Genomic DNA, 25,401 nt, shown 5'->3' with positions numbered 1-25,401 from the left:
TCACCTGCTTCGACTCGTTCCCCGTGAAGTGCCAAATGACGGTGTTTTTGGATATGTCCGTCGTGGGGGTGTACCAGGCTTGCAACACCACCATCTGACCCTTCACCACCTCCATCTCTTTTCTGGGGAACTCCACCTTCTGGGTGTCACCTTGAACGACAGCGACAACAGAAGAGGACGCGTGGTTTTTAATACGTTACATCAACATTCAGTGTTTTTTTTGTCAGGGCTTCAACTAAAACTATTTTCCCAGTTAAAGGGTCAGACCACAGAGGAAAAGAAAAGGCATATTTACCGAAACCAAATGTGACATCTTGAAGCGTCATGTTTTGTCAGACCAACTGTTCGAAACAATTATATTAAGTAGGAAAAGACAGCAAATCCTCACATTTATGAAACTGAAAACAAACAAATGAATATCTGGCAATAACATCTTGAAAAATCAATTTTTTTTTGTTTGTTTTTTGTATCGCTTGATCTTTTCTGCTTCTTTTTCATTTCGTAAATGTGTGTTATGTACATCCTTCATTGCTGGAATCGGAAAAAAAATGGCACAGGGCTAAGACTGGGCTAAGAAGTACAAGAAATGTGGGAGAGTTGTGCGGAGTCAAAATGAGAACAAACAACGATTACTGAATTTTGTGGTCAATCTGGGTTTTATAACCCTCATCTGATCTGTTAACAACAGCCTCATTAACATCTCTTTAGCCTCCAAGACAAATGTGCGTGTGTCCTTTTGACTTCTGCACACTTTAGAGCAAGTCAAACATATCACATCATAAACCAGCAGAAGAAAAGGAAAGAAACTGGAGCAAACTTTCATAGTGCATCCAAGCAAAACACATAAATAAATCTAAGCTCTACGACTTTAGCAAACCAAAAATGATGATCTGAAACATCATCAATCAAGAGGCGTTCCCACAAAAGTCAAGAAACCACGAAGCAGCTGATGCATCCTGACCGCTCTCTTTTTCTCTCATCCTTCTCACTTCTCACTAAAGACGTTTTAGCCCCAAACTATGAAGAAATACAAACTTCAATGACTTCTCCCACCAGAAAACAAGCAGAAGAAAGCTGTGACAGAAAACCACCAGGATGAGCTGATGATCTGACAAATAAAGAGGGGGAAAAAAAGAAAAGCAAAAGATGGAAGAGGAATAAAAATAAAAATCAGAGGAGGAGGTCTAACTCACAGGGTGCCCAGTCACCCGAACTGGACAGCTGAAGCTGGATCAACTGATCCCAGCAGCCGATGTCCGTCTGTGTCTCCAGTTTGAAGCTTGGTTAAAAGAATAAAATAATAATAATAGCAATAATAAAACAAGAGCTACAGCTGCCACTAAATCCTGTAACTGCAGATGGTGAAAAGTGTCCCTCGTGTGCTGAACTGGAAAGATGGGAAATATAGGTAGGTGGAGAGAGAGAGAGAGAGAGAGAGAGAGAGAGAGAGAGAGAGAGAGAGAGAGAGAGAGAAAAATAGAGTGATGTGATCCACAGGCGGCCAGCTGAGATCTCCACATCTGTTCAGCCGGGCACGCCTTCCTCCTTTGGCAGGGCAGGAGAATTAGGCGATGGGTGGTGGTGGTGGTGGTGGTGTTGGGGGCTGGGTTGGAGGGGGTGCAGACGAGGAGAAAGATAGATAGAGCGTTTATGGAAGAGGCAGAAAGAAGAAGAAGATGAAGGAACTTATTTCTCTTCATGTAGCTGTGCTGCGGTGATTCAGTGCCGCCTTATTGATCCTGTGACAATGTGACCCGACCACTGCGGCGTTCCCGTCCCTTAATTTCTCAACCTCCGAGTCTGGTAAGTCCTGCTGACTAATCCCTAAACAATCCCAGGCTCAATCCTCTCACCTCACGTGAGCGAAAGAGCTCAGCTGGTCATGGATATGATGTAACACATGGTCACTTCTCTCAGCGCCGCGACCCCCATCCCAGCAGCTTTCATATTCTCTAATTTACAATTAGCAGATCACTCCGCTTCACTTTTAATCATTTCTGTCACGCAATATCTCTCTGGATAATATGTGGATTTCACATATTAAAGAGTTTGAAAATGAGGCACAGCGGTAAAAGAGAAGCACATAAGAGCATTTAATGACCTAGTCTAATAAAACATTGCATCTTGACAGTCGAATTTATCTTCTGCTCAACAAAATTGGGCAAAATGGACTATAAATAATCTGAACCAGAAACTTTTAAGATTTCAGAAAGCTTTATTTCACAGCATAGTTATTTTATTTACTTGTAAAGAAATCTTTAAGGATTTCATTGCTTTCAGATCTGCTTAGATGCTTTTTATTAACTGAATTTTGAATGTCTTGGTCTGTAAAGGTAAGTTTATATGGTACACGCACATTTTAACAAAGACCACAACTTCACTGTCTTTCAAGAAACCTCCTGTCCTTGTTAGTAAATCCAGATTTCACGTACAATGGAGAACACACGTCTAATTTATGAATGAGCAAATAGGTTTTACGTAGATTATATTAGAGTTGCAGATTACATTACATATATGTGTATGATTTTAAAAACAGAAAACTTCAAGGTCAACTCAATTCACCAAGAAATAAATTTAAGATGACATGAAGGTTGCGCAAATGATTAATCTGGCTCCACAACTTGGGTTTAATGTCGACGCTCTAAGGAAAACAAGAGCAAAGCAGAAAAGAAACACATTCTTTAACAATGACAATTTAATTTCAGTTAGTGTTTTAGTTTACTTCATCAACCAGGTTAATCTTGAGTGTTATTGTGCTGAAAAGAAAGAAAAAATAAAGACAGAACAGTCATTATCTTCTAGCATTTAATCAAATATGTATTGCAGATGTTAAAGTTTGCACCTGGTGACTGTAACACATGAAAGTGACCAAAGCTATCACAGTTTGTCCAACGTCGCCAGTGGCAATGTTGAACTCTGTGACGGTGCTTTTTCCTCAACACATGAAAGGATGTCAGGCCGTCTGATGTGTACTGCCGAGACGTAAAACGCAGAAATCCTCCTCCATCTAATCCTAAAGCGCGCCTTCCTATCTATCTCGTCTCGTCTCCAAGGTAAAGAGTAGTAAAGCCGTCTATTGAGCATGTACACTGCATGAGATTAATATATTTATCATTACCGTTCCTGCACATATCAGCCTGTGGTTGATTGAGAATGTACAGGAGCCCAGGGTGCAGAGAGAGAGAGAAAAAAAAAAAATCTATTTTAAGATTTAAAACATAGTTTTTTACCTCATAAATCCTGTTACAGCGCAGATTTCATCTCCACCAGCCATTGTCTCTGCAGCCAACCAATGAGGCGGCGTGTTATGACAATTACGTAACAATCCTGAGAAAAAAGTCTGGCCTGGTTGACATTACAGCACAGATAAATGTCTGGGGCATCTCGCCTCGTCTGATGTTATATGATGATTAATATATGTCGTATACAAGAGACACAATCAGAAAGGATTAGGGTTTATTTGTTTATTTATTTATTTATTTTTTCAGTAGGTGGATGAGACTCTGCTGCTTCTTGATGTGAATGAACGGCAGCTGCTGGGAGCCTGCAGCGACGCGTGCAGACAGTAATTCTGAATGATACACAGATATTTGGTGATGAAGTAGGATAATGCCCTGTAGCCTCCTAACTCCAGACTATTCTTGTGCTTCTTTGAGCAGGTTTATCCTCAGAACTGTGTCACTCAATTGTTTATTAAATGAAGGAAAATCTTCACTAATCCGTGGCAGTCTCCATCTGGGATGTGTGTGTGTGTGTGTGTGTGTGTGTGCGGCCGCAGGACACAGACAATTCAAAGATGTGGACATGGACACGAAGTCAATCCTTCACCAGAGGGTAAAAAATAAAAAATAAAAGAAATAAATCTGACAAAGCGGCTAATAAAGAGGATGCAGATATGATACTATAACCTCTGTAAACTCTGTCCTAATTATATTTTGCCAGAGGCTATTGTTCAGTCTAGCCACGCTTTATATCTGTTAATAGGATTCTTCTTTTAAGAATAAACAATGTTTTTACTTTTCCTGCGGGGCATCCTGGCTGTGAGATAGCGGCGGAGCCTCGGCTGCAAAAGCATTTAAGACGGCAGGAGTCTGGACTCGCAGGACGACACAGAGTAATCAAAGGCAAGTCAGCCGTGTCATGCATGTCTGAGCCGGGGCACAATTAACGGACCAAAAAGTGTGTCTCGTGCAGTAACATAAGTCGTCCGTAGGGGGAAGCACAGCCATATGAATAAAACCGATCATTTTATCATGACTTGAAGCCTCAGAGGAAATCATCATTTCACCAAAACTGATAAAATCTCTGAATTTAAGACTCAACACGTCAGTGAATGAAGTGTAATCTGATGCAGCAGCCGTGTAAACATGAGATTTTGAAAAGCAGACTGAGCAGGTGTCTAAAAATAAACAAGTAGGTGCCTCATTTATTTTTTGAAATACATGTAATTTGCATGTGTAACAAGGCAACCAAACCTAATTCTGCTGCGCTGTTATGATCAGGCGGAGGATAAAAAAAAAAAAAAGTCAGTCCCTCTCTGAAAACCCTCAGGGAGCCATGTAGGCCTGTGTGAAGATAAACTGATCCTCTTTAACCAGCCCCACTCTATCTCCCAGAGTAATCTCTGCTTCCACCCATGTCTTTCTCTCATGTGAGTCCCTCTCTGGAGCTAAAGCTTTAGCCGAGGCGCAGATTTACTCTGCATTTACACCTCTTCCCCTCTGCCCCCCCGTGTCGATACAACGGGGCGGATCTGTTTCCTTAAAAATGAACAATAATCTAAAGGAAACCTGAAACTTTATTAGTATTTTATGACTCTTGGTTTGACACCAATGTGCATTTTCGTAAATTCACACGAAACATTTTATTTGTTAGAGGGTGACATGTCTTTTACAGCCTTTCTTGTAACTAAATAAAAGTTGCAACAGATAATTATTTAAGTATTATAGGTTTTCTGATTTTATTTTTGTCCATTTATCCATTTAAAAATTCAAAAACACAATTTCTCAGAACTAAATACGACATGTGAATCTTAGAATTGCTCACTGTATTTAAATAAAAAGAGAAAAACACAAAAACATCGCTTCTTTTGCGAATGGAAAGTAGAGCTGCATTCATGCTAGCGACTCTGTGAGGCCAAGCTGCAATAACAATGCTAATATACGGATGCTACGGAGGAATGACGATAACTATTTTCACTGTCTTGGTTTTGTGTTAGCATGCTAACAGTTGCAAATTAGCATCAAAACCCACAAGTACAGCTGGAGTTGATACAAATATAATTAGCTTAGAGGGCATTTGTTTTCGGCTTCAGAGCAAAGTTGACGCCAGAACGCTGAGCTGTTGATGTTAGCGTAGCGGTCGAGTTAGAACTACAGTATGCAATATCGTGCCATCCACTGTGGGAGCTACCGTTTTGAAGCCTTGAGTTTGGTATTTGGCCGTCGCCATCTTTTTTTTTTTTTTTTTTTTTTTTCCAAGCTAGAGCTGACGACATTTTTACAAGACGGAGGAGCTGGGGTGGAGCGAGGGGTGGAACAGACGGAGAAAAATACAACTGTGAGTCTGACTCGTTTTATTGTTCTATCTGCTGAACCAATCACAATTCGAGACAACATGGAGTCGTCAAGCAGGGAGAATGTTTGCGGTGACTCGCTTGAAAGTACGAAAAAGAGAAAGAAAACATCGTTCAGCATTCAACCCTGAGAAGACATCAAGAGGAAGGAGAGTTTCACCTCCTTTTTAGGAACTGAAGTTTTAGTAGACTGTGATCCCATGCGAAAAACTGAAAGGCTAACCTGTTCTGAAAACTGAAATAATAAACGGGGGTTTTGGAGTCAGTGTTTAAATGTGATTGATAAAAGGAGATTTTTTTTTTCTATGTACAATCAATGTAATCTTCTCACAAATGTCTTTAGAGTCTTGAGGATGAATTGCATATGCAAAACATCACTATTAAACATTTTAAAGGTGTCAACACTGTTATATATGATGATCTTATACCCAATGAATGAGATGCAATAAACATATAAAATCTTTCTACGCTGCCATAGGCCTACGGATATTTGTCATAACAAAAATCTACATTATATAATTAAAAGTATTTATTTTATCCAACCATGTGCTGCATGAAAATAAAAAAGGAAATCCCAGTTTCGTGCTCTCGGCTGCTGTAGATGAATCGACGCCTGTTTGAGCTCTGCGGCATGTTTTGTCTGTGCTGAGCTGGGATCTGTGTCAGAGTGGCGATAACAAAGTATTAAAATGACCCATAAATGCTTGACAGGACAAGACAACGTGATCGTGAATTATTAAAGGATCAGATTCCTTTTACTCATTACAAATCGATCATTAGCCTGGCTGGTTAAGAAATCTGAATGACCCGGAGTTTTACTTTTAACACTGACTGCAGAGCGATTCAATAGATTTGTTGATGTCAAATGTGGACCAATGTGAACAAAGAACTGAGCCAGGAAAAAAAAAAAATGGGTTATTCTCCGACTTTTTGACAGGCAGGACCGGCAGGAATGTAGGACAACAAAATAGCCTTGTTGGTGTAAAACTGCCTATTGGACTGACCCTACAGGCTTCAAGCAGATGGTGCTTCAATAATAAATATTTGGGGAAGGCTCCTTTAAATTGGATTACATTAGTGTAATCTCTGCAGCTATTTTAAACCGTTTTGAGTGTGCTATCTCATCACACTAGCTTTAATCCCTCTTAACTTTTGATTGTGTTCAAATTGATTCTCCTCGCGCACGTGGCTCCAAACCCCTACAACCTCCTTCTGGTTCTCACTGCAAAGTCACACAGCTTTTACGCAAACAGACACATTGTGAAGTCATGCAAACGAAAAAAAAGAAAACACGTAAAAATGATTTTCTTTTAACATTATCACCTTCAGAGCTGTAGCAGATGCAGCAGCCCACTCACAAAAGAAATAGTGGCAGCTTAAGTTGTAAGTGGAAACAGTTTGAGTCTGCAAAGCTATTTTGGTCGTAGTGAACATTAACATGTCAAACCACAGAGCTGTGGTTTGACATGGACACTAATGCTCCAATACTCAGAATAAAATAATACAAAAACAACACAATCGGAAAAGACTGACTCGATCAGAAGGAATTTTCAATCGCAATGAGATGTCGTGGTGTAAACCTAATAAGTGCGATAGGAAAATTTTAGCACCTCATAAAAAGTAAACACTTGATCTGATCATTTCTGAGCATGTTTGTGTGTTGAGTTTCAATATGTCACATGTCAATAAACAGTTAGAAGCTCTAATCAATTTATCCATCCAGATAAAACGTGGGAAAACCTCTTTTATTTCGGGGATAAAAGAGACTGAGGTAGTTTCAGGTCAAAACCCAAGATCCTGCAACAAACAGTAAGCCTATCACAGCTCTTACGTAATCGCATGATCGCCGTCATCTTACTCGGCTGCTATCATTTTGCAAAATCATCAGAATTATTTCCATTCACTTGAATAAAAACTGTTTAACAGAAACTATTTCCACATTGTTTTCCGTAATTGAAAAATTAGATCAGTGCTCTTTGATTTAACGGCACCTTAACGGGAGAATGAGAACCACCATCTTTAGGCATTTTACTTCCAATGCAGTGACGATCGATACCCAAAGAAACGCAGCCATTTAATACATCCCTACAGTTATCAATAAATAACATTAACACCTGTAATAATAAACAATACAACAATAATGGCATGCTTAAAGCAAAGGTTTAGTAATGTTAGAAATTTGGTATCGCTCTCCTGAGTTTGCGTTAAAGGGAAATTACTGCTTTTTACAACCTGGACCTTATTTCTGGCATTAAATACGATCGTTTACTCACTCATATAACTTTGGTGTCATTTGGAGTCGTTCGGAAGATGTTTAGCTCCAGCGGAACGCCATGTATATCCATATAGTGGGAGTGACTGGGGCACCGAAACACAGCCTCTAAATAACGCATTATCTGCTGTGAAACTCGTTCATTTCGCCAATATTTTGTTATGATACGCTAGTGCTATTCGCCGTTGAGTCCGGAGTTACCTGTAGATTTGTAGATTGAAATGAACGAGTTTCGCGGCAGATAATGCGTTATTTAGAGGCTGCGTTTCGGTGCCCCAGTCACTCCCACTATATGGATATACGCGGAGCTCTGCGGGATCTAAATATCGTCCGAACGACTCCAAATGACACCAAAGTTATATGGGTGAGTAAACAATCATATTTTATGCCAGAAATAAGGTTCAGGTTGTAAAAAACGGTAATTCCCCTTTAAGAACAGACCCAAAGGCAGAAGGTGAGTTGTTCAGCTTAGCATAAACTATGAAACAGTTAGCATGGCTCTGTCCAAAGTTCCCAAATATGCTTAAAAGCAAAAGTAAAGCTCACTGAGTAACATGTCGACGTATTCTGTGCAAAAACAGAATTATTAATGTATTATTTTTGTGGTTTTATGTCATCAGCTGCTGGAACTTCATGATGGAAACATTTGCAGTGTATCCTTGATGCTCTGGTTGCTTGGCAACAATAACTGCACCAGGACATTGTTTGCCACAAAAAGAGTAAAAGCACGTTCTCCAAGACCACACACACGCTGACCTTTTTAGATTTCTTTCTGTAAGGACTAAACGAAGCTTCAGAGTTGTTGGTGGGCAGATCTCTGAAGTCAAGTCGTGATGTGAAGCTGAGCTAACCTCCAGGTTTACTGTGCACACACACGACAGCGCCATCAATCTTCCCGTTAAACCCTGGTAAATTCATTCATTCATCTTCTGTAGCCGCTTGTCCTGTGAAGGGTCGCGGGGGGGCTGGAGCCTATCCCAACTATCCTGGTATAGACATTTGACGATTCCTTTAGTTTAGCTATTTGGAAAGATTACTCTAATGTTTCTGGCTATTTTGGGAGCCTGGCCACTTCTTTTGCAATATATAATACTGGTGTACATTGAGAGGAAATGACTAAAACCGTCTTTGAAACTCTTCATTTCTTCTGACACCCGCCACATCCATGCTATTGTCTACATACACAATGGTGGACGGATGAGGCTTGGCCCAGATAAAAAGGACTGAGGCGGTGTGGTACATCGTGAGGTTCAATCAAATTTAAGATAACAGGGCTTGTTAATTGCTCAGTAACAATGATTTCATGGACATTAAATCATCAGAAACAAGATTACTGCAATCACAAATTCTGATAATCACCTTCAACTGTGTGTGTGTATGTGTGGGTGTTATACTCTCTCTCGCTACGGTCCGGCGGCCTTTTGAAGCTTTTTTACACACCACCAGTTTGTCCTCCGACTCGCCTTACGACGTTTATTTACATACATGATTATGCATTCGCAGCAGCAGAGGAATGCGTGCTTGTGTTTATGCTGGATGCCTCCAGTGTCTTCTCCTTACAGGTCTGATGTCTGACACATTTAACCACAAATGCCCTTTGAACGCAACACACAAGACGAGCAAAAGGGGAAACAGAGGAGCGGGTTTCTATAGCGGAGGAAGGAGGGTGCAGCGGGCTTTGATCACATGCAAATACCTCACGCACACAGGGGATATAGGTGTTTACGCAGGGAAAACAAAGACGACTGTTGTTGTGACTAATGCGACCTGAATAAAAGGTTTAGGTTTAAGTGCTGGAATTAATGTCAGAGCTGTGTAAATAATCTGAATCTCTTGGTTCTGGTGAGTTGGTCAGTCTGACTACTGGATGCCTTTTCATCCCAGCTGTCCATCACAAGTCCCACCGTGCCCTTCCTAACCCCTCTTCCAGGGTGCTCTTGGGTCCTAGTGGCAGGAAATGAAAGGCAAACTCCGAGCTTAAATGGGTCTGCAATGTAACACCACAACAGAGCCCATAACCACAACGCCACCCCTCGCGCCGTCTCGGGTCTTTGAAGGAGATATTTATAAACCATTAGTGTGGCAGCGAGGCGAGGCTTGGCCGTTTTATCTCCCAGATCTGTCATGTGTTACCACGCACGAGGCGAACTGTGCCGGCAAGAGTGACAGAGTGAGGGCTGATAGGGCCGCTGCCTCACAAGTCTGGGGTCGAAACGTGGCGGCTGAGGCCCCCCCACCCCCCTCAACTGCCTCTTTACCGCCTTTGGGACACGGGGAGGGCTTAATGCAGCGGGGCTGTAATTAAGAAGCTGAGTGATCTGATTTCAGATTTCCACTGAGCTCTCTTCTGAGAGGAATTACAGGATGAGGCTCATAATCTGTATACAACGTCAGATGAATCCCAAGTTCACGGGAGAGTTGTGGGGTGAGAAGTAATTTGGATGCATATTTAAACTTCTGGAAAGTGAAACTCTTTCTTTCTCTTGTTGATTTGGCAGCACGGGCAGATAGGAAACAGGTGGAAACAGCAAAAGTGGTTTAATAAGCATTTTTTTATTATTATTTATACAGTATATGGCTCTTAGAATAAGATCATGCGTTTTCAGTCCTTCTTTAGCGACAAATAATAGCAGCCTGCAATCAGTTCATATACAGGACTACTGTATAATGCTGTTGAGATGTGGCATTCTATGGGCAAGTGTATGTAAGATTAAATAAAGTATCAGCAAAGAAATCTAATTTATAATAAACTGTTGACCTCAATCTAACTTTGCTAGCTAGCGGTTATAAAGTTAAGCTAGTTAGCGTAACGTCTGGAGGCGTTTCCTTCGGGTTTTGAACAACTCTCTTAAAATAAATTTTAAATCTCCATGGTCTAAAAAAAATAAATAAATCAAGAACACGAACATGAGACGTGAGTCCTGTGCCGTTTTCTCCGTAAGGTTAAATTCAATTGAGTGACCGGTATGTGTGTAGAGACGCTTTCTGGGGCAATAGGAAAAACAAAGCAAGCACAACGTTGTTTGAGACATGCAAAAATGTTTTTGATTTATTACGAGACCCTGGCGGGCTGCCATAGTATTAACATTGTATGGGAAACCCTGATAAGGCAGAATTATGAGCGCATCAAAACTGTTGCTTCCAATTGGCCTTTTTCTATTATTTTCTGAACAAAAGGATGCCATGGTTACTGCTGCTCAGCTGAGATTCACCAATCGTGACAGACCAGTATTTTAACTTTCCCAATTTATTGCACTAGTTAAAGTCTAATAATGTGTTAAAATGTGCTGGACATTTTCTTTGACAAAGCATAGTAACTTCCAGTCTCTGCTAGTTTTATAGCAAGGGTAACAGCAAGTTTTATTTTACATAGTAGTCCCTTCTCTGTTCAGTGACACTAAAAGACTTCTTCTGAAAGTGTCTGAGCTATTCTACAATTCAAAGCTAATTCACGGTTCAGAAGTCCAGTAATTAGAAGAGATTGTCTCACTTCACCTTTTAAAAAGACACTCTACGGTGGGCTTAAGTCCCAGAGCCCAGGTATAGATTTTATGAAGTGAAATCCAATCCATATAACTCACTTTGAGGTTACTAATCAATATATATTCAGCTGGGTTTATTTTCATTGACTAAAGCTTCACTTCTGTGGAGAAAACACATTTAACCGAACCTATGGGTGCTACCTTACTGCTTATAGAAAACCTACCCGAGACTTTTAAATCTAGATTTGATTTTATGACTATTTGAGAAGAGCAATCAACATTTTATCACTATGGACGGTTAATATTGACGATATCTTAAATATAACAAATGTTAGTAGATGTGTTGTCTATTGCTTAACTGAAGTCCAGTGTTGTTTGAGCTCTGCTTTTGGTCTCTACGACTGAAATATCGTCCACTACATTCACCACTTTGTTGAGCTTTTTTTGCAGAAAACCTAAGGATTTAGAGTGCTTTGAGGACCAAAATGGTGCAAGTCGTGTGCGGTAAAACCATAACAATGAGCTAAAAGTCACCAAAAGTTGATGTGAACTGGAGAGTTAGCAAATAACTTGTCCCTACGCAGGCATCTGATCCACGTACATTGATTTCATGAGAAGCTCTTTAGTACATTTAATCCAAATTTTACTCTACATCAAAACAAATCAATAAAACTTCCAACTAATCTTTGACAAAACTCCAAATCATCACCAGAGTCCCTCCAGAACTCATTACTTTACATCTCGTCTTGGTCAAATTCAAACAAGACAAGACATTGAGGTCAAAGCTCACCACACCTCACGTCTCAATGTCTATCTTTACCTTGAGCAGAGAAATGAGAAGATTAATTATTAACGTCACCTGGTGCAGAAGCCATTATATAGGCTAAATCAATATTTAAAAATAATCCTAATTATAGCACATCATTTTAACATGTATTTAGGACATGAAGGCAGAGAGGATTCACTGCATCTCTCCTGATAGAAGTCCTAACAGGAAAATGCATGAGAGAGAAAAAAAGGAGTATGATTTAATTAAAATTAAAAAAAAAAGGAATATGTGAAGTATTCCAAACACGTGACCTTTATTGGTTTAAAATGCTATAATTAATAAAACTGAAAGCAAATATTTTCCATCCTTAAAGAGGCAGACGTGGAGGCGAGTCGGGCTCAGATGGTCATTAGTGATGGCTCTGCTGCCCTCATCCGCACTGTTTATTATACGCGACCATCTGATACATGCAGATGAACCCAAGCGACCCTCTGGCCCGCCCACCCACATGTCCACCTACAGGAGAACCGAGCGGTCCCGGACAAAGGTGAGTGCAGCAGCTCAGAGCCGAGAGACCACGGGAAATAACTCCCACCTGAGCCCAGCTCTCCTTCTGCTGCTCTGCTCTCCTGTTTAGTGCGCGGACATGTCGAAGGGTTTAAACATGTCACACAGAGACACGTTTTCCCATCATGAGGAGATTCAGATCGAAAATAGAACCACGTTATAACATTCACGGGGCTTTGTTTGTTTGTAGAAGATGTCTCGATGTGTATAGGTTTTACATTTAGGCTCTTCACAGCAGGTTAAGTATGAATTACGGCTGCGTTCCACTTATGGAGGGACGTTGCTAATACATTAGGGGTGTCAAACAAACGGTCCGGGGCCCAAAACCAGCCCGCCGGACTGTCCAATGTGGCCTGCGGGATGAATTTTGTAAAGTGCAAAAATTACATTGAAGATATTAACTGCAATTTTTCATTAAAAGTAATTGCTAGGGTTTACAACGAAATTGCACCTCTTTTTCTTAAAAAATGTCTGGTTGCTCATTACATTGAGATCAAATTGGGTTGTATGTGGCCCCTGAACTAAAATTAGATGAACTGAGCCGTCATTATACACCTCTGCTTTCCCTACTGTTACAAGTCAAAATGTCTGCCACTGCTGCTGCTGCTGCTTCAGGCCAACCTTTATCAAACGCTACAAAGGCTGCATATTTAACACAATCAGGAAACAGGTGGTGGATTGAAAGTTTAAAAAGCAGACAAAGCAAAAGCCCAGAAAAATCATAAGGAACGAAAAATAAAAGCACGACGCAAACTAGAAACAGGCTTGGACATTTCTGATATGAAGCACAAAGACGAACTGGCAAAGTGGAAACACGGTGGAGACTAAATACAAGGGGAACAACGAGGCACAGGTGAGACACATCAGGGCGGGGCAAACAATCAGGGACAAGTGAAGACGTCGGAAATGACGTAGAGTTTGTGACTTACAAAATAAAACAGGAAATGCCCGAAACACAGCGACACAGGTAACCATGACCAAGTGCCGCAGAGCTGGATGTGACATCATTATAAGGAGTGTTTCAGCCGCTACAGAGAAAAACAAAACAACCTATTGTACAACCAGAGCCAACAAATTCAACTCTGCAGCGCTCAGATGACGTGTATGACGTGTATGACTGCGTCGCCGTTACCCCTCGTCTCTAAATCACCTTGGACTCTTGTGGTAAAAACAGCTTGGTTTTCTGTTTTTGTTTTGAATATTTCTTCCTTGGCGTTTTGTGTGTCTTGCTTTACTTCCTGTGTTTCCCCTCCATTGATTGTTTGATTGGTTTCTTGTTGTGTGCTCCGCCCTCAGTAGCTTCACCTGTGCCTCATTAGTCTTGTTCTGTTCATTCAGCCGTTCTTCTCTGGATTACTTAGTCATGTCCCTTTGTCTTTCTGTTCAGCTCTTCACCGTTCCTTGTTTTCTCTGTTCTGTCTTTTGGTTTATTGGGTTACCCTGCCCCTGCACCGTAAATCTAAATATTTCTTCCAGTCCTTGGTTTCTTGTGTGTGTTTGGGTCCTACCCCCTAGCTACAAATTGTGATAGACCGGACAAGTACGAACCACTTTAAATGCCAAAAAAAACCCACTTTATTCTGCAGTGTAAGCACTGATATTACAAAGTAAGATGCTGCTATTGTTACTTTGGTCACTCACTCGGCGTAAATTCTGCATGTGGGGTAAACGGATCTTGGTGCAGATCTTTCCCTCTGGAGCACTCAAATAATTTCTATGTTAAACGAGGCTTGCGGCTGCAAGAACTCTAACTGAAAAATGTATTAATATGTTTAAATGTTCTTTTAATATAATCAGTTATTCTTGTATCTGTAAAATACTTTAACAGAATAGAAAACAATGGCTAAGAACCAAAGAGGCTCTGCTGCAGTAAATAAAACACTGTACATTAAAAGGTTAACTTGTCGTTTGCCACGTTGCGGTTGTAGTAAATCAGTAGTTTTTAGTCTCTGCAGCAGAGAGCACATGTGACAGCGGCTCGCACACCGTCCGTTTGACGCGCTCGCAAATCACAGGCATGATTAATGTTGCACGGTGATTTGTGCAGGTAATTTCAGTCTTGCTTTACTTCCATGCTATGCATTACTGTGCTAATGTGACACTTTATTGATCCCTGTAGGGAAATTTTCTCTCTGCAGCAAGGTCTAAGTGCGGGGTCAGTAATAGGAGAGCTGCCCCGCAGCTGGTAAAGATTCAGTGTCGTGTTGAAGGATGTTTGCCGACACGGGGGCTTAAACTCGTGGCCTGTGGTTGAAGGACGTTCACCAAACCCACTGTGCCAACAAAAGCTGCCTTATGTTTTAATTTGACCTTCTACCTATAACTAAAGGAAGAGATTTGTAAATTAATTGCTTTATAACACAAGTTAACACAAGCAAAATTCACTGCTAAATGTATGTAAATAAACTTATATGTAGTTAAATACATAACGGTTAAACAGAAACTCATGTTCATGTTTCCATGCTTTCAGGTTTAACATTTCCTGGTTGAAGTTTGACCCTCTGTACTTGCTGTAGACCACAGATTATAAGCGGTGCACGCTCATGAGCTAGCCAAGCCATTTGGACGTTATAACACACATGTTAAGAGCTTTTATTGCCCGATCTCCTCTGTGAAAACTCCACGTTTTTACATCTTTTAGTCCGCCAGCTTCAACAGCAATAAGAACAAGGCACCAGCAAATTGAGAGGTTAAGTGGGTGATGATTTATTCGACATACTGACGACCTTCTTTACTTTAAGCAATGAAGGAACAGGCAGCACAGACAGATCACGCCAAATAAAAGCCATTTAATTTGTACCAGCTGACTAAAACACCCTGTTCACTCATATAATTAAGATTTTTTTTTTTTTTTTTTTTTTTTTTTGCTGAAGCCAACGCAGGAACACTTAGTTCATCGATTATTCAATTATCTTTACAATTAACGGCTCATTTATTGTATAAATGAATGAAAACGGAAGCTAAACTTGACCTATTTCCCGCTTATCACTGGTGAAGATGTGCTGATTTGAGTGAATTTCAGTATTTCTTTTGGTTTTGGACTGATTGACTGGACAAAACTGACCAGCTGAAGATGACTGATGGACATTGTTCACTGTTTAATTGATTACCTGAGGAAAAAAAACGTATTAACTGACCATGAAAGTGATTTTTTTGTTGGAAATATACAGCCGCTGCAGGGTTGTAAATATTCTCTTGATGGTCTATGATTGTAAAAGAAAAAATAAATAAAATAAACTGTACATTTCGTTTAAATTGATGACAGGCAGATTGCTCACATAGAAGGATTATCAGTGAGTGATGGAAGGACGGATTCAGTGATTAAGTTCAAAGAGCTGAAAAAGGCTTTCCCCCCCAACCAATGATAGACTCCCAACAAATAACCAACAGATCCATAAACACGGAGCAGAGAGAAATTGTGGCAACATGATGGACCATATGATTCGGCTATAACTCACGCTTTCTATTTCCAAGAGAAATAAATGAAATGGTTTCTAGTGCACACCCAGAGAACGAGGAGAAAGGAGGGCACAGTCAATGTCTGCTTGCATTCAACACAATTAAGAGCAGCAGTAATTTAAGGGAGGTGAGAGGAGCGTAATCAACATGGATTATATCAAAGTGTAAAAGGATTCGATGGCTCCCGCACCCCGACATGATAGATTAAGCGAGAGAGGCTTTTAAGGCCTCTCGAGGGTCCGCTTGTGAATGCATTATAAACTGTGCTTTTGTAAAAGTGCTCCCTTCAGTGTTGGGATTAGATGGGGAACAGTTGCTCTCTGGAGACGGGCCGTGTGGTGTCTCAGGGTAATGGTCAAAGACATATGAAAGAGATTTATTCTGGTGTTTGTGTAATCCCCTTGAGCTACTTTTCTCCAAAGTTGAAAGATAAAAAGCTGGCGCCTTAATAGATGGCAGGTTGGCCAAGTGGCATTTACTCTAATGTGTGGGGGGAGAGAGAGGAGGGGGCAAGAGGAAGAAAAGGCTGAAACGTGTGAATGCTTCAATTTAAAGTTCATCTCATTTGTAATGTACAGCTAAAATAGCTTTTGGGTAACATCTATAATGAGCCAGTAACATTAAGAATGAAAATGGAAAGCAGTAAAAGAGAGAGAAGATGGATTTTTCGGGTATTTTTTCTTCAAAATAACTTATATAAGCTTTACTAGCTACAAAATCTAGATTATCTTTGATATTTTGACCTAATTTAGCAGAGAAAATACCAGAGATACAGACTTCTGGTGCTGTGTTATGCTTGTGTGTGTTTAGTACCTTTAAAGCTGTCCTCAATAAGTGCATGTTATCCATATTATTCATCAGGATCTTAGATAGGAGTCTGATTAATCAATTTCTCAATATAACGAAACACAAGGCGGCCATTGTTATCCCAAAATTCAAGGAAAAATAACACAAACGGATAAAAATGTACAGATCTTTAGTGACTAGAACTCATAAAACACTAAAGACGAGTTTAAGCTTAGAAAAAATTATAGTTTCGCTATTTACGCTCTAAAATACAGCAGAAAACTCACAAATAATGCAGTTTTCAACACTTTCTCTTAAATTATACTTTATAAATGGCTTTCAACTGGCCTCCGTTGGCGTCTGCATTACACACACGGTAAATACGGTTAATACATGAAATATTCTCAGTGATGAGAAGGTTCAAGATAACGTATGAGCGCTGCAATCTAAAAAATTCAAATGATGTCTACACCTTTGTGTCGATTACTGCTACCCACTTTCAAAGACGGATGAAATGGACATCTATGGACATCAATCTGAATAACCAGAATAAAAATCTAACCACCTGAATTAGAGCAGACTGGTTCGATCAGAAGGATTTTGTTTTTATTATTACATTGATAGGGGTGACAAACAGTTTCTACCCTCAAACCATCAGACTCGTATAACACCATCACTTCCACTGGCTATCTGTTGCACAAGGCACAGAGTGTTTTCTCAACTCAGGCTTTAAGCTTTTAATCTAATAGATTTCTCCTCCAGCCTTGTTTTAGTCAGCTGGTTTTGTGTTTCTTTCTCTTCATTAATTTACTGTTTTCAGAAAGTTATACTTGCAAAGAGGGAATTTCATTGTGTGGTCTAAACTGCTGTTTTAACTATCTATTCAGTAGGAAAATATAATAATAGCTCCTAATGACCATGTAAATGCTTGAAGTGATCATTTCTTTCTGGTCGGAATAAATCTATTCTTTCTGTGAGCATGTTATCTGGTAATAACTGTAAATATGATACTTATATATGTATATTGTATTATGTGTTTCGCTACCATTAGCAGCAAAGTCTGCAGCCGTATCAACGCAAACTTCTGCAACAGACGAGCTTTTTAAAATCAAAACAAACCGTGCAGCATAACTGATTCGTGGCCTAACTCCGAGTGTTTTCATGCGTTTCATGTTCACTTATTATGTTTCCCTCTTTAGCTCTCTGTAGACTGTTGGCAGTGAAAGGGTTAAGGCTTTAGTTCTGCCACAGTTCAACAGAGCATTGATTAGCTTGGATGGATGAAGCCACTGATGGAGGCGAAAGTTGTGTGTGTATTGCGGAGGAGGTGATTACGAATGGAGAAGTAAACAGATCATTTGTGTGCACGCGATAGTGCCTTTGTGTTGTTTTTGTTTGTTTTTGTGCGTCTTTCTCGTCGCACGTGCAAGTGCGTACGTGCAAGTGTTGTGACGTGTTCCCGAGGATAAATGCCAGCAGCTCTGGCAATTAAGTCCCAGACACACTGTGATTTTATAGACACATTTGTGCTGTGACTGAATGGCGCCTGCTGGCCTTTAACCTCGGCAGCCTCACACCCGCCCTCCGCTCACAGACCTATTTCCCCAGTCATGTCTATCTGCAGCAGCTTTACCGATAAACGATCACTGTTTCTTAGGCCAGGTCGCTAAGCTGCCTCTCCACGCTCTAATCTTATTATCGGCCCAAGCTGGCTTTAGCGGGGAGGGAGACGGGATAGACAAAAGTCGCACACAAGAAGACATCATAACATGACAACTGTCCTTTGACTCGAGAGACAATCGTATTAGAGACAGAGACAAACGAGGGAGAGAGGCTCCGTCTGGATGTCAAAGCTTTTCAGTAGCTATTCAATAAGGCCGCAGTGGATAGATAATCAGTTTCTTCAAAAGAGGGAGGGAAATCAATACTGTATAATGTCACATCATTCTTTGGATCATTGTATCTGTGTGGTCTACATGATGTCCTTTAATGTAGATGACTGACAGATTAAGGTTAGGGTTAGTATCCCATCTATAAAAAACAGGAACTATTCATAACTTTGTGCTCATTATTCTGTAATTTAAGCATTTTAGGGTTCTCAAACGACAGAAATCTAACAAAACTGGAAGTGTAAGCAAATACACAGGAGTAAATATGACCCTAAAGACTTTGACACACCAAGCCAATAACTGGCCAGTGGTGGGCAATTGGTAGAGCGTCTATGGACATAGTTTTTGTGGCATGTCCCGTATCGTTGGTCGAGAGTCAGCTCTGATTTGCTGTTCAGTTTCAAAAGGCATGGTTCAGGAGAGGCTAGCTCTGTACAATGGTAGCTATTCTTAGCCTCCCAGCTAACGGTAACTCTTGTGGTTTAACCTTTTGAATGACAAATACAGACAACTGCTTCCTGCTACGCATATGCGCCAATTGGCTGTTGACAGTACTGCTTTAGTTTAGACAAGGATGACGACAGACAACGTCACAGTCAACCTTTTTTTCCAGATACTTCATTGGTGTTGTTTTGGTGTGTCCAACCTTAAGACATCCCCACTCAACCGAGCAACCCCATTCACTCCAAACCTGGAGCTACATGGATCAACCACGACGTAATGGGAAAGTGGATTTCCACCAACCATAACTGGCCACAAAGCCAACAGCATTGTTAAATCATCTCTTAACAGAAAGTAGGAGCACATTTTTTTGTGTGTTGTTGATCAATCTACATGGACAGAGGGAAGCTTTTGTCATAAATAATCCTGTAAAATCTAATGCATGTTGTGGACACCTGTGGTGTATATTTCTATATATATATATATATATATATATATATATATATATTATTATTATTTTATATATAAATATATATATATATATATTTATATATAAAATAATTGTCCATCTGCTCAGGAATATCTTGGCTCTACTTAACAAACCGACAATAAATACAATTATCGCATAAATATTTAAGATTTTATATATCAAACAGTCGCCTTATTAGCTGAGCAGACCAACATAAGGCTAACGCACATTGTTTTTAATTTTATTCTGAGGGTAGAAACACAGTTACGCAGGCAACAAAGTATTGGCTTTCGGATTAATTTGGCGTTACTTTTTTTAATGCCGATTTGAAACAAAACCAAATGACATTTACTCCTTCCAAGACTACATGTATTGCTTTTATATTGAGGCACAATTAGGTTTTTCTGACCTCAAAGATTTGAGACACGCAGCTGCTCCCAGTGGGGTGTTTTTTTTCTTTCATACACCACTAACAGGTCAAACACAGTCTCTATAACCTTTGTTTTAAAGCCACTTCAAAGAAAACCTGCTACTAAGAAGTGAATAAAGCACCAGAGGGCACAAACCATTGTCCAGGCCTTCAGCTAAACCAATTAGGTCTAAGTGTTAGAAAACGGCTGCAGTCTCCTCGCGCTACCAAGCCGCCGCAAAAGAAATATAAATACACCTGTAACGAGGTAGAGAGCAACGCATGACACTTTAACCCACAATGTACGGTGTTTCTGAATAATCTGAATCCTCAGGTTGGTTTGGTGTCTCACAGTAAGGACTTAAGATATCATATTCACTGAATTAGCAAAGATACAGATGATACGACCAATACTACACTGTTTATTTATTCACTAAAGATGAATGATTTACTGTAGGGAGAGATGTTGAGCTACTGAGTAGACTATACATAGTCTGGCGAACAGCTTCAACTGGTTGAAGGTTGAATTTCAGAAAATAGACTGAGGCCAAGAAACACTACACTGGGGAAAACTCAAAAGTACATTTAATGTGTTATAAAATATAGGATTTCCTAAAAACTGACAACTATATGAACAAAAGTGTAATTAAAGTTTACCTATAAAAAATTTCTTTCTCTCTGCGGCTTTAGTATAAAAACATTTATAAATCCCGCAGCTCTATTTCTGTGACTGCACAGACCGTTAAGACTAATGTTCTCATTTCAAGGCGGTGAGGGCATACGAGTGCTCTGATTAGAAGATCGAAATGCACGACGGTCAACTCCACTCCAGGATTTAAACGGAGAACTCCAGCAGGATCTCCGTCCACACTCGCTTCATCTTTTGGGGTAATTAATCCCCTTCAGTGTGGAGGAGAACGGATGAATAATGAATGAATAAATGCCACAAAACCAGGAAATGTTTTAATGGGAATTATTGATTATCAGAAAATGCATATGAGTCCCTGCAGTATGAAAATGGAACAGCTGTATTTTTAAGCTTATGAAGGGATTTTTATTTTAAATAAATAAATTAATGAATCTCTGCAATAAAATTATTTGTAGCAACGTCTTGAAAGCAGCTGTTAATCTCCGCTTTGTTTTCAGTCAACACTGTGACTCTAAATGAAAGAGAAAAGAAGAGGGTGTAAATTTCAGGGTGACATCTTTCTAATTGCTCAAAGCCGAAGAGCTAAAAACAGAAGGTAACAAAATTATACACTTTTATCGTCTTAAAACTGAAAGCACAACAAACACCATGTCAGCTATATTTACTGAAAAACAATTTTTAGGATTAACTCCACAGTATGTATTCATGTGCAATGGCATATCAATAAAGAACGACACAAACAGAAAGACCAGAGGATCAGATGTAGACAACATATAGATTTAACTTACTTTTACAGCCTTTAGAAAAAGGCTTAAGTAATGTTTCATTTTAATATTGATTAGACTAATTGGTTAAATCAAACGGAACTAAATTTATGGTTATTCGATCAATAAAATGTCAAAAATCTGCACGTTTTTGACGTGTCAAAGCCTCCAGGTTTTAAATTGTTGATTTTGTCTGATGCAGCAAATCAACCTTATAAATTAAAGCCTAAACCCAACAAATGTTTCTTATTCTGACCCCAACTCTTGGCTCAAAATGGCAGTGTTGAACCGTCCACTACTTGGGTCCAGACTGAAACAGCTCAAAAACTACTAGATGATTTGTGTTGATATTTTGAATATTCATTAATGCCCCAAATGGAATGAATTTAAATAAGTTTGGTGCCAACACTTTTTTTTAAGAGACCTAAAAACTAATGGCTTTCCCATTAGCCTTAGCTGTAGCCTGCTTTGTTTTCAGTGCTGTTCACTGAGAATGAACCAACGTCACCAGTGTGTTTCCTGAAGAGGGGTTTTGAAGCTCAGTGTGGTGGCACTGCCCGTTGCCATCTTGGCAGAGCCTGACTCCGCCTCACTCCAAGGTAATTAAAAAATATTCAAAGAGGTGGAGCTGAGGTATGTGGGTGAAGGCTAGACAACAGCTGCCTCTAATTCTACCTTAAAGCCTGTATATAATTTATACGGATAAAGTATTTAAAAATTCACCAATGGATAAATTAGCTACAGAGACAAACATTTTCTTTTGAAACAGGCTGTAAACCTGTTTATTTCTGGAGGTCTTTGGATTGACTCACTCTTGGAGTTGACCTCAAGTGGCCATTTGATGAACTATAGATTTCTGTTTTTATTTTTCGTTTTCTCCGTTGACATTAGCACGTAGCTCAAAACACCAATGTACCAAAGCACAGCCTCAAAGCTGCCAGCATGGCTGAAAATCCCAACTGATTACAGAAAGACTGAAGCCATTAACGGCTGATGAATAAGTAAAATATTGATTGTTAACTTGTATGGACACTGAATTTATTTCAGGCTGCAGCTACAATTATTTTCACTGATTAATCTGCCATGTTTTAGAATAAAGTGATGTTTTAGCATCACAGTTTTTTAACTCCAAGTTTGCTATCGCATCTGGGTTTCTGGTTTATAGTAAAATTATCCATCCTTCTTTATTTGTACAGGCTATCTTTCTCTCTCCTTTCTCGAGTGTTTCTACAGTATCAGTCTATTTTTACTTTTTTAAACAAACACCAGCCCTCATTTCATACCCTGATGAAACTTCATGAAGAAATCGACGTGTCTCTTCACATCTCATACACACTTTAGACTCATTCTGTTTGCAGGTACCTTTACAGTTATTAAGGTCAGACTCTTCCCACTAGAATGATTTATTCGGCAGAGATTTTCTCCTGGACTGCTGAAGGCCCTCCGCGTACTCATTTGAAATTAATCAGTCCACCTCCTGGCCCATTTCACTGTGAATTGATGCTTCAGATTTGGACATGTCACCAGTCACTGTCAGAGAGCTCCTCCACAACCTTTTCAGTTTAACAAAATGTTCTCTTTGCACATAATTTCTGTCATTAGGTGTCCCCAAAATATAGTGCATATGGGGACGACTGGGGACTAACGGGGTGAAGAGCCTGCTGAGGTGAGTGCAACTTAGCGAGTCACAGTTAAAGGGGAACTACTGTTTTTTTACAACCTGAACCTTATTTCTGGCATAAAATACGATCATTTACTCACCCATATAACTTTGGTGTAATTTGTAGTCGTTCAGGAGATATTTAGCTCAGCGTATATCCATATAGTCGGAGTGACTGGGGCACCAAAACGCAGCCTCTAAATAACGCATTATCTGCTGCGAAACTCATTCATTTCACCAATATTTTGTTATCATATGCTAGTGCTATTCCCCGTTGAGTCTGGAGTTACCTGTTATCATCATGCGGGGTCTGTAGATTGACCTACAGCTTAAGCTTAAGCTTTTGCTTTATGTATCTGTTGTTTCTCTGAATGTAAGGTATTTCCACAAATGTGCAAAAAGAACAGGAATGGATATCTTGTGCTGTTATTTTCTCACAAAGCGATGATGTTCGACACATGTGGCAAGGATTGACACGTCGGGAAATGACTCCAAATATCTTGTGTGTAGCGTAAAAGCCAACACGTCTGAATAGGGCTGCAGCTATACTGTACTCAGCGAGGCGCAGTTCTGGGGCTGAATCGTTTCTCCTACGTCTCATCAGTTGCAAAATAACTTCTACATCTTTCGTGAGGAAGACTTGATACCTGAGAAAGTCTATGACTTCACCTTCCCATCTGAAATGAAGCATATTTGATGTCTGAGCTTTGCCGGCAAAGGTGCCATGGTTACTGGGCTTATCAGGTCTGAGCAGGTTTCTTAGAAGCAGCTGTGTTCGCCAGATCAATTTAGAGGACCAGCCAACCTCTGGGCTTGAAATAGAAATGAGCAAATTCCCCCTCATGGAAAAAAAAAAACTATATAGGTAAGACTCTATAGATCCAAATATATGTAATTTAATGCATGACTGCCTGCTGCCACTTTGCTGACAGAGACACAGCCGAGTGCCAAACAAAGGCGGCCATGTTTTCAGGCTAATTTAATTTCAGCGTCGCTAAATTATATGTTATTTATAAAAAGCTCCTCTCGTGTCTATTTCAGCGAGGGTATAAAAAGTGATGATTTAGCCACCCAGTTACTGTGTAAGCATATCGTCTGTTAGCACACTTCAGATGTATTGGACAGACTCTCAGGCATGCTCGGTGTCAGGGAAAGTACAGTGGAGCTAAAATAGGGCTGCACTTGTTAAATCACCCTGACGTGTTTATGTTCTGTGCAAACCATGTCGGTTATTAAATCAGTTCTCAGGAATTTGCAATGTTCCAGTTTAAAACTCAGCTGGTAATAATACGGCGGGTTTCAGGAAAATGTATTGCTATTATAATGATAAATGTCGGTTTTTGAAATTGTTTAAACTTTATTTCTCACGACTGTAGTTTTTGCACCTTGAACACAGCCCCCTAACATAAATAAGACCCGTCTGATTAAACTCCCATCACTATCAAATATCAACTGTTGAGTTTCTAGATGTCTAAGAATACAACCCAGCCACAAATCATCAAAGACACATGTCTGAACAAATTAGATGAAGTATTCATCATGAACTGTTCAGTACAGGACGTTTGGTTCGGTGTGAGCCTGTGATCCAAACTGTTAATATCATAAAAGAGTATTAATGTCTGCCGGGGGTGTTTTGACAGTGCACCAGCCATTACTAACAGCTCTAGCATGCTATCAGCTCACAGTGAGCACAAGACTTGTTCCATAAAGACACGTGACTGAATCCTTAGTGTCTATAATGGTTCATTTAAGTTAATGGAAATGTCCACTGTTTTTTTTTTTCTTCTTGTCCTGGGTGTACCCTGCCTCTCACCCAATGACAGCTGCGATAGGCTCTAACTCCAACCCTCTTGAGCAGGGGGTGTCAAACCCATTTTAGTTCAGGGGCCACATACAACCCAATTTGATTTATAGTGGTCTGGACCAGAAACATTATATCATGATAAACTATAAATAATGACAGCTCCAGATTTTTTCCCCATACTGTTTTAGTGTAAACATTTATCAAACAATACTTTAAGAAAATTAAGTGCAATTCCGGCACATTACATCCGTCTGTGTGTTTCCGCTACCGCCACCAGATTGGACCCAATGATGGGCAAAAACGTACCAAAACCTTAACTACACAAATGAACATACTGTGAGTTTTCATTTTCGTTTTACCTTAAGAATAAATACACCCATGAGAGATGAAGATTAGATGTTTTCAC

The 25,401-nt window shown here is 39.9% G+C and overlaps 1 protein-coding gene across 1 annotated transcript in view; it reads right to left on the bottom strand.

Annotated features, from left to right (window-relative positions):
- The window catches only part of esamb (endothelial cell adhesion molecule b), a gene marked incomplete at its 5' end in the record, with an annotated part of 51,115 nt that overhangs the window by 9,368 nt on the left and 16,346 nt on the right, over nt 1-25,401 (bottom strand). Inside the window, one exon of the mRNA XM_084559115.1 lies at nt 5-150. Coding sequence (XP_084415241.1) covers nt 5-150 — 146 coding nt within the window. The remainder of the gene's footprint in view (nt 1-4; nt 151-25,401) is intronic.

The sequence above is a fragment of the Chelon labrosus genome, assembly GCF_963514085.1.
Source record: "Chelon labrosus genome assembly, chromosome: 13".
NCBI lineage: Eukaryota > Metazoa > Chordata > Actinopteri > Mugiliformes > Mugilidae > Chelon > Chelon labrosus.
Note: the sequence above shows the minus strand (reverse complement) of the source record. Positions and strands in the feature narration are given on the sequence as shown.